The sequence below is a fragment of the Arachis duranensis genome, chromosome 8, assembly GCF_000817695.3.
Source record: "Arachis duranensis cultivar V14167 chromosome 8, aradu.V14167.gnm2.J7QH, whole genome shotgun sequence".
Taxonomy (NCBI): Eukaryota; Viridiplantae; Streptophyta; class Magnoliopsida; order Fabales; family Fabaceae; genus Arachis; species Arachis duranensis.
This window is the reverse complement of record NC_029779.3, coordinates 41,752,109-41,762,412: the sequence shown is the minus strand read 5'-3', so window position 1 is coordinate 41,762,412 and position 10,304 is coordinate 41,752,109. Positions and strand designations below refer to the sequence as shown.

The following is a 10,304-nucleotide window of genomic DNA, read 5'->3' as shown; positions in this document are numbered from 1 at the left end:
ACTTGCAATTTTTTTTTTGACCCAAAGTAAAAATTTGCAAGTGACAAAATTATTAATTAGCAAATATGAATTAAAATTTAAATTAATAATTTTCTAATTAATTATGTTAATAATGTTTGATCATCATCAATTTAATTTGGAGTTTTTGAAATTTATCATAATTTTATAATATAAAAATTTTTATGGTCTAAAACTTTAAAATTTAATTTTTATTAAATTAAAAAAAAAAGAAAAGAAGCCCAAGGAAATGTTGCCATTTGTGTCAACTTTGGCAAATCGGATAAAGCTTCAAATGCCTCGGTGAAATGCCAAGCATATGCACGAGTATAAATGCCTAAGAAAAGAGAACGAAATCCCTTGAATATGATGAAAGTATATTTGGATATCCAACTAAATTAATTTTTTAATAAATTTTAAAAATCAAGAGTAAATTATTATGAGTAAAAAACTTTAAAATCCATTATAAACCTGAGATAGGTTTTCATCACAAATATGTATATTATTTGGTAGGGAGTTCAACCTTAAAAAATAATTAGCCAAACCAAAATAGTACAAAACCATCTTTGAGAAACACTTTAAGAAACATAAAAATTTCTATAAAATGAAATAGTTTATTATTGTATAAAAATAAATCATATGATTTAAAAGAGTGGTATTTAAGTAATTAATTCTAAAATTAATAGTAATTGAATAAAAAAGTCTCATAATAACTCTATAATGTTTTATATTAGTAGTATATTAAAATTAAAATTTTATTATCTTATTAGAAAAAAATTTGAATAAAGTGACAAATAAGAATTTACACTTTGAACAAATTAGTCTCTTAAGAAAAAAAAGTATTAATAAAGTCCTCCAAGATAGTAAATGTGGACATATTACCTTCAAATTAGCTCTTATAATTAGGATAGAAGATCTTAATTTGAATTAACTTGTCCATATTTATTATAGTAAAAGACTTTACTAGTATTTTTTTTATAGGGACTAATATATTTAAAATATAAATTATTAGAAATTTATTTGTTATTTTACTCAAACTTTTTTCAATAAGATAATAAAAATTTAATTTTGATATGATTGATCGATTATATTGTCAATAAACTCAAGATAATAATACACTCATTCATACAACCACCAAATAAAAAAAGAAAAATTCATTACACTCTTAATTGAATTAATCCCCCTCTCTCCAATTTACAAGAATCCACAAAAAAAATATAAACAGAATTTTCTTTTTCTAAAAAAAAATTAAACATGTGAGGGGAAGAATTTAATAAATCAACTAAATTTAGGACCATGTTGCTAAAATTGGCATTGACAACCTCTTTAATCCTCTCATTCGTCTATTTTAAAGTCTACTATTATTTTTAGGAGCCAAATTCGGAATCAATAGAATGATGTCTGACGTCTTTTCAATCTACACAATCTGAAAAAAGTAAATAAACAAAAAACAGTCAACTATCTTCCGTCCAAAAGAAAAAAATTAAGGGGAAAAAAAAAGAATAAAATAAAGAAAATAAAATGCAAACTTAAAAAATAAAAAAAATAAAAAATAAAAAATAAAAAGAAAAGAAAAGACAAAAGTCAGTTAGTGATTCCAACCAACCTCTTTTGCACTACCATTCTAACAGGATCTACTTTCTTTTCTTTCAAAATCGGAATACAACCTATTACCATAACCGAATAAGGAGCCAAATTCTGGGCCATAAGGAAAAAAGATAATTGTTTCTTTGATTTTACTATAGCAGAAACTCAACATGCATTTTGAAAATTTTCTCTCTACAAACATTTTTTGTTGAAAAATATTCTCATTTTTTCATATTCTATCTTGATGGTGGCAATGCAGTTGCAATGGTGGGTGGTAAAGAAGGTTAAGAAGAATAGGAAAAATCAATGTGAACGTAAAGAGAAGGTTAAAAAAGTTTATGCTTCACGAGAAGAATGAACAAAGAGCAAAACCAAATTGTAAAGGCTTGGGAAGCAGCAGTTAGAAAATCAGCTGGTCCAAAAAGAAGGGCAAAGAGCATTTTCACACCAATGTCTGTTGCCCATGTTGATGATGACGATGATGATTTGAATTCAAGCCATGACAGAGGGTTCGGGTTCGGATTCGGAATCGGGACAATGAAAAGAGGAGGAGAAGAATCTGGAAGCCATGTTGAGAAAATCCTGTCGAATGGCGACTTCTACACTGGAAATTGCCTTGATAACCTCCCCCATGGGCAAGGTAAGTACCTATGGACAGATGGGTGCATGTATGTTGGGGAATGGCAAAAGGGTAAAACCATGGGTAAGGGTAGGTTTAGTTGGCCTAGTGGTGCAACCTATGAGGGTGATTTCAAAGATGGTCATATGGATGGTAAGGGTACTTATATTGGTTCATCTGGGGATACTTATAAGGGTTGTTGGGTAATGGATTTGAGACATGGAAATGGGACTCAAAGTTTTCCCAATGGGGATTTCTATGATGGGGAATGGAGGAAAGGGATGCAAAGTGGTCATGGTAGGTATCAATGGAAGAATGGGAACCATTACATTGGTCAATGGAGGCATGGTTTGTTCTCAGGGAATGGAACAATGATGTGGAGCAATGGGAATAGGTATGATGGTTGTTGGGAGGAGGGCTTGCCCAAAGGGAACGGAACCTTCCGCTGGGGCGATGGAAGCTTCTATGTTGGGGTTTGGAGTAAGGATCCAAAGGAACAGAGTGGGACTTATTATCCATCAGGATCTTGTGCTGGAAACTTGGAATGGGATCCTCAAGAGCTTTATTCAGTTGATTTGGATGAATGCAGGTTGTGGCCGTGCGAGAAGGTCGCCATTTACCCTTCGCACAAGACGTTGAATCCGGCCGGCTTGGAGGAGGAGGAGGAACCGACGTTTAAGAAGAGCGACGCCTGCGAGCGGCCGAGGTGGAAGTCCGTGGACGGAAGGCTTAGTAATTATAGCTCTGAAGATGGTTCTTCTTACTCTTATGATGGAAGTAGTTTGGGAAGTCCTCTTGTTGATCCTTTGCTTCCAAGAGCTCCCAATTTCAGGCTTAAGCCCCCTAAACGCCAAGGAGAGACTATATCTAAAGGTCATAAGAATTATGAACTCATGCTAAATTTGCAACTAGGTATCAGGTACTGATCATGCCTTTTTCTTCAAAAATTGGATCTTTTTAGCAGTAAACGTTACCAAAACATTTCTATCCATCTCACACTACTAACAAATATGCATCAGCATATTTTATTATGGAAAATATCTATTCCTTTACATGATTCTAATTTTAACTGTGTGGTTATTAATTTCTTGTGCCATAGCACAGACATGCTGTTGGAAGACCTGCTCCTAGTACATCTCTTGATCTAAAATCCTCTGCATTTGATCCCAAAGAAAAAGTATGGACAAAGTTTCCATCAGAAGGGTCCAAATACACACCACCTCACTCATCTTGTGAGTTTAAATGGAAAGACTATTGTCCGGTAGTGTTTAGGTGAGATTTTCAAGGATACCATAAATCTGTATTTGACTGTCCTTACGTTTTTCTTAAAAAAAAATATTATGTTAGTTATGTGAACCATGATCACATCAGATTGTAACACCTTGTTAAGTGTGTTCTTGCAAATTATGTCCTTCCAACAATTAATTATTATAACAATTAATTAATACTAAATAACGTAAGTTTTGACGATTTTTGGCTAATTTATTTTAATTATTAAACATTTTCGAAATTTTTTTATTGTGTTAAATAAATATTATTTGTTTGTTCAATTCATCGATCATGATAGCTCATAGTTTATTGCATATTTAAAATTTGCAGGGCTCTAAGAAAATTATTCAAAGTTGATCCAGCTGATTATATGTTATCGTTATGTGGGAATGATGCCCTTCGGGAACTCTCATCGCCAGGAAAAAGTGGTAGCTTTTTTTATTTAACCCATGATGACCGATACATGATCAAGACCATGAAGAAAGCAGAATGTAAAGTGAGTTCCCTTTTAGTTAAGCTAGAATGAGCAAATTATCTTGGATTGACAATGAGCAATTAAATATCCACTAATTATCACTATCAAATAAATATACAAGTAATTACTATTTCTATAAGTATCAATTAAATGTCCAATTTTAAATTGGATTTGACTAACATGTATTTAAGAATACATTTAGAATAATAAATATATTAAAAATTTAAATTTTATGTTTTATTTGTTAATATAAAAAAAAATTATTTGAGAGACAATAAAAATAAATTTAAATCAGTCTAAAATTATTTTATTTTATATTCATTAATTAACTCTAAAATAATAAATATGTAATTTTAGATATTATATACATAAAATTATAAATATTAAATTAAATGAGATAATTTTAAGTTATTATCTCTTTAACATTACTTTTAAATATTTACTTTTCCACTAATAATGGTCTATTTAGGAACTTTAGGTAACATTATTTGTCATTTTACCACTTATACTCTTATTCGATATAACTCATTTTGCAGTACATTTTCTCAATCCTATTAAATGATCTTCTAATGCTACTACTATTTATGCTAAGGACAATTTATTCAATTACATCATCGTTGTATATAACTTTAATATTTTTCTATTATTGTTTAAAATTAGACAACTAAAATGATACGATAGAAAATAGACATTATAAGTTAGTTTGAATTGGCTTTTGAAAAGAGTATTTATTTTTTCTTTTAAAAAAAAATTCAACCGACAAAAATTATTTCACATTTAGATAGATTTTTTTAAAAAAATTTAAGTATTAAAAATGTCTTTTATTTTTATTTTTTTTAAATAAAAGTACTTTTTTTAAAAGATATATTCAAATAAATTTTAAATTAAATAAAAATATTTTATTTAAAAAAATACTTTTTTCACTAAAAAAAGTCAATCTAAACTCGTCTTCAAATATTGCCTTTGATGCAATAGTCTTTTGCTTTGTTATTGATGTTATTTTTCTAGTGAATGATGAATTCATAACATGAACGTAGGTTTTTCTTAGAATGTTGCCTGGTTACTACAAACATGTTAGGGCTTTTGAGAACACTTTAGTCACCAAGTTTTTCGGCCTCCATTGTGTTAGATTAACGGGAACAGCTCAAAAAAAGGTAATGCCAAGGTGTGTAAAATCTTTTTACATTAAAATAAGAATTTAATTTTGATATACTAATAATATAAAATATTTATATATATTCATCAAATTACATTTATTTTTTAAATAATTATTATTCACACTATTAATATAAAAAGTTGTTATTGATAAAATTGTTTTAGGCTAACAATGCGTCAAATTAAATTCTTGGAATAATCACCAGAGAGAAAAGTATATTGATTATGTAGTATAAATTTCAGGTTCGATTTGTCATTATGGGAAATCTATTCTGTTCACAGTACCCCATCCATAGGCGCTTTGACTTAAAAGGTTCAACCTTTGGTCGAACAACTGATAAGCCTGAATCTGAAGTAGATCCTACCATAACACTCAAGGACCTTGATCTAAATTATATATTTCGATTGCGGAAGGCTTGGTTTCAAGAATTTTGCAGGTATTTCTCACTCTGCGTTAGTTGCATGGGTACCTCGTATAATTATGTTATGTGTATACTAAATATTAATTATATAATTTACCAATATAAATATATGACATATATATTTATATATAATATACTATAATTTATTTAGACTCAATTATATCTTAAAAAAAAAGGTGAAGATTATTTTTCTAAATTATTTTATTTTATTTATATATGTCAAAACTGATTTTTATTTGAAAAAGCTAAAACAAACCCATCCTAATTTATGTGAAAAGTTTAAGAACTAATAATTTTAATTTATATTACTCTTAGTAAACATTTTTATACATGGAAAAGTCTAGGGGGCCAGCAGTTTTATTGAATTTTGGCCAGCATGTAACCAGCAGAGGAAGGTGAGCCATTGGATGAAATCTCACACCAATCTCACACCATCAAATCATCATTGATGGCTAGTTGATGGCTAACAATCACAAAAATTGCTGGCTCCCTAGCATTGCTCTTTATACATTTTTAACTAATACTTTTAAATATTCCTAGTCAAAAACAATAAATTGTATTGGTTCTGTAACATTATCAGTAATTTATATACACAGTCGATGTAAATAGATTTAAAATATACATTTTATATAGTTTGATGCTATGAGAGTAAAGTAAGGTTATAGATTTGATAGAACTTTTGAACGCAGGCAAGTGGATAGGGACTGTGACTTTCTTGAGCAGGAGAGGATTATGGATTATAGCTTGTTGGTTGGTCTTCACTTTCGGGGAATATCGTGTGGTGAAAATGTTACGCCTTCTTCTGGTCGCAGTTCAGGAACTCGAACCCCAACTGGTTATGCCTTGTCTTGCATGGATTTTCTTAAGTTATTTTGAACTTGAATGATTCCTAAATACATCAAGCTGTGTTGTAGGGAGTGGTAATAATTTCGATGATGGAGCCCTTCGCCTTTTTGGAGTCGACGTTGATCCCCTTGCAACAGATCCTAATCGGTAACTACAATATTAGTTTGCATTTACTGTTTTACTCATTCAATATAAATATTAGAGTAAAGTGACAATTAGATTTTTGGAGATATTGATTTTGGATTAATTAGTCTTTAAACAAAAAAAAAGATCACTTAAGTCTTCCAAGATAGTAACTAGTAGACATGTATGTTCTTCTGTCAATAAATAGTAACAAACGAAATGGAATTATCCATGTATTTCGTTATTTACAGTGGTGTATGTCTTGTTACTATACCATGAGCATGAAAACAATTTAGTTGGACAGTGAAACATTTATTATTTTTTGAATTTTCATACACTCTTTATTAACTGCTCTTTGTTTATCACAAATTATATAAAAACAAGTGAAGTTTCGCTCCAAAAGTTGTTATTTACATGACTATCTTTTATAGATAAACACGTCATAGTAATTAATAGTATATATAAGCATCACCATTAAGTTTTAATTGATAAATTGAGAGAAAGACATTATGTGTCCCCCGTTTGCTCTCCTAAAAAATCAAATTGATATTTTTTTAAGGACTAATTTGTTCGAAGTCGAAATCTTTAGAGATCTAATTGTCACTTCACTCTAAATATTATAATACAATCTAATTTTAACTTGGATAAAAGTTTAATTTCTGCATTTTTGTGCATTTATGTCCTTTTCAATTGTTGATCATTTGTTTGAAGAACAAATTGCTCTTTTACCATTCGAAAATTTCTAATTGATCCTTAACAATTCAAGTAACTGGTGAACTACCGATACATCAGGGCTGCTTAGTCCAATAACAAGAGCCACTTAGACCAATTATTGGATTGGTTAAAGATTGATTAGAAATTTTCAGTCAGAGGCTGGAAAGGACATTTGCTCTTAATTTTTTATACTTAAAATTTTGTTCACCCTTCTTATTGATACTAAAGCCATACGCAAGATTTTGCAATCAAAATTGTTACCCTGTCTGAAAATATTTGCATTACTTGTGTTGTATTAGGTGGATTCACTTAGGAATAAGCATGCCAGCACGAGCTGAATCTACAATGCGAAGAAGTAGCGTTAGTGAAACTCCTCAGCTGGTTGGAGAACCAACAGGGGAGTTATATGACATCATCATTTTCTTTGGTATTATAGACATATTACAAGACTATGACATAAGTAAAAAGATCGAGCACGCTTACAAATCCTTCCAGTACGATCCCACCTCCATCTCCGCCGTCGATCCAAGGCTATACTCTAGACGGTTTCGCGATTTCCTCTTCAGAGTTTTTGTAGAGGACAAGGTTTAGATTTCAAAATATGATCAGCACTAACCGGCAACACTGATTTCTACACACTAGTTGGAGGGTGTTTTGTTAAATACAGAATATAACACATTTCTCAACTTTAATTTCTTGATTTTTCCCTTTCCATCTTCAATACACCCCCCATTCCTCTTACACTTTGTGATTTCATTTTGATCATAGCATGTATGTTTTAGATTAGATCAATGTTGTTCAGAGTTAATTTTGCCTTATCTCCAATTGTAAATGAATCAACAAAAAGGGGGTCAGTAAACAACATTCGAAATTATTCTTTTTTGTTAACCTTTTTTCCCATCTTAACCTTATGTCTAAGGCTGAATAAAAATATAAAAAAGATGAGGTTGTGGTGGAATTATGTTTTTCTGTTACAGTCTCCGACGACCTCTTAGATGAGTATGAGAAGACTATGACATTTGAGCTATAACTCATTGACAATATTTACATGCATATGAAGTATATTCAAGAGAAGTGTTGTATGAGTTAGCCTTACTCATTTATTAATATTTACTATACTGCTGTTGAATTTGACCCACAAAAATTTTGTTAAAAGAAAATTATAACGTACTTTTAAAAAGAAATTATAAAATTTACAACAACTTTTTCCAAAAAAATTGTATCACATACCTATTTTCATATGGATCAAGTTATAGTACCCGTGTATCTATGCAACATAGATAAAATAAAAATACTGAATGTAAACTTAAGCAGCATCAATAATAATGTCTCTATTCTGATGCAATAGAATGGAACTAGCTAGGTCCATGTAACCAAAAACGATGAAACTAGGTCCCTGTGATTTTTATATGCAAAATATAAACATGCTACATATATAAGAGAAATTTTACAAAATAACAAAAGTAAAAGGCAACTTAGCAGTTAGCACATTTTTATGCCGTCCGTTTTCCCCTGCAAAACTGTAGAATGAACTGTCTTCAGAAGCTCATCATCGTCATCATGAGATTGATCCATCCCCTGTCATCCACAATTATTAGAATGTTTACCTGTTGCTGCTCCTCAACAAACAAAATCTTTTAAGTTTTACGTTTACTTTCAATTTTATTCTTAATTTCAAATATATTTCTATTATATTCTTGTAGTAACATTAATCAATGTCACTGATAATATAGGAAGTGATATTACTAAGTAGATAATAAGCACAACTTGAAATGAATGAGGTGAGCCTAATACACAACATCCCACCAAACCAACCATAGTATAAAAAGATGAATGCTAGGGGCCCAGCAATTTTGGTGTTTTGTAACCATTAATTGGCCATCAATAGTGTTTTTAATGGTGTGAGATTACATCTAATGGTAGGAGATCACTCACTTTTGTTTTGATGGTTAAGTATTGGCAAAAAAACACAAAAATTGCTGGCCCCCTAAACTTTTCCGTATAAAAATTGTGTATAATGTTTTTTTTTATCACTGCTTATCAGAACAGGGTAAGATGTTTAAGAAAGAAAAGGAAAGAATTTCAGTAATTCACGTAATGGAAATAAAGTTGGAGGAAAAGAACCTTCCCAGTTCCCATGTCCTTAAGAAAAGCACTACTGTAATGAGTGAGGTGGATAGGAAAGAAGGTTTAGGTGATAAAGGAATGCCAAACAAAGTAGGAGGAAAATTGAATAAAAATAATAATAATAAGACAAATTCTTTGGTATATAGCTATAAGTTTGGTGTCGAAATTGTCGAACTTGTCTTTTACGATAAATTTTAAATATTTAAAAATTATTTATTTTTTATATTTTTTAAATTAAATATTAACTTTTATTTTTTTTTAATAAATTAAATAAATATATATAAACATCATAACATGTACATAATAATAATAGCAATGAAAATGGCAAAAGTGTAAAAAGGTAAAAGTATACTAAGATGGGGGGTGCTAGATCTGACATATGTAAACAAAGCTAGTTATGTCCCAAAATACTATATAAGTAAGGCACGGAATTTCCTCATCAATTGAATCATGAATCATGAATATAACTCAAACCTATAATAAATTAATAAAATGAATGTGGTAGTGGAAATGTAACAAACACTCTTGTTAATGGACAATCAAAGTGGGAGCAATCTTTCCTAGTTGTCCCTCCTCCTTTGATTGAAAATGACATTTCTTTTTATTATTATTATTATATATGAAGTGCCCATTATTTACTCGAGTCCCTCGCCCATGTTAAATCTTCAATATGAAATAAAGAAATGGCAAAAGAGAATGAAGGCTATGATGTTTTTATTTGGAAAGTGGACTACTACTCTTTTTGTTTTCCACCCTTAATTTATATATGCTATATCATTAGGGGTGACCACATAGATCCTTTTATTATGTTTCATTTTAAATTGATTTCCTAGCTAGTTCTTTTTCAATAGCTAAATTATAATTGGCGGAAATGCTACTACACATAGTGAAATGATCAAATGATGATGTACTAGAATTTTCTATGCTTTTGTAGTTTTGTTCATGAGTTTATGAAATCCCATGTGAATAG

At 30.1% G+C, this 10,304-nt stretch overlaps 2 protein-coding genes and 1 long non-coding RNA gene across 4 annotated transcripts in view; 1 reads left to right on the top strand and 2 right to left on the bottom strand.

The window, feature by feature from the left end:
- The first annotated feature begins 1,938 nt into the window (after positions 1-1,938).
- LOC107462714 (phosphatidylinositol 4-phosphate 5-kinase 6-like) lies at positions 1,939-7,920 on the top strand. Its single transcript, XM_052253020.1, has 7 exons — positions 1,939-3,122; positions 3,308-3,475; positions 3,803-3,968; positions 4,985-5,101; positions 5,346-5,539; positions 6,214-6,369; positions 7,507-7,920. Exons 1-7 carry the CDS (start codon positions 1,939-1,941, stop codon positions 7,796-7,798), a joined length of 2,277 nt encoding a protein of 758 aa, XP_052108980.1. The 3' UTR covers positions 7,799-7,920.
- On the bottom strand, positions 6,167-7,753 carry LOC110274693 (uncharacterized). The gene is made up of 3 exons (XR_002366916.2): positions 7,691-7,753; positions 7,469-7,547; positions 6,167-6,521 (listed from the first exon to the last, which is right to left on the bottom strand). It is a non-coding gene; the product is annotated as an uncharacterized LOC110274693 (long non-coding RNA).
- Positions 7,921-8,490: 570 nt separating the features above from the next.
- LOC107462849 (protein LATERAL ROOT PRIMORDIUM 1) overlaps positions 8,491-10,304 on the bottom strand; it is a 5,156-nt gene continuing 3,342 nt past the window's right edge. For both annotated transcript variants that reach the window (XM_016081534.3, XM_016081533.3), the window contains exon 3: positions 8,491-8,785. The gene's annotated coding sequence lies outside the window, so the exon portion shown is untranslated. The remainder of the gene's footprint in view (positions 8,786-10,304) is intronic.

What these genes read in the sequence shown, in the direction of transcription:
- LOC107462714 (XM_052253020.1), top strand. Translation starts at nt 1,939, where the DNA reads ATGAACAAAGAGCAAAACCAAATTGTAAAGGCTTGGGAAGCAGCAGTT. An exon ending in CGGGAACAGCTCAAAAAAAG is followed by an intron (nt 5,102 to 5,345) that starts GTAATGCCAAGG and finishes TATAAATTTCAG; the next exon opens with GTTCGATTTGTCATTATGGG. An exon ending in TGGTTTCAAGAATTTTGCAG is followed by an intron (nt 5,540 to 6,213) that starts GTATTTCTCACT and finishes TTTTGAACGCAG; the next exon opens with GCAAGTGGATAGGGACTGTG.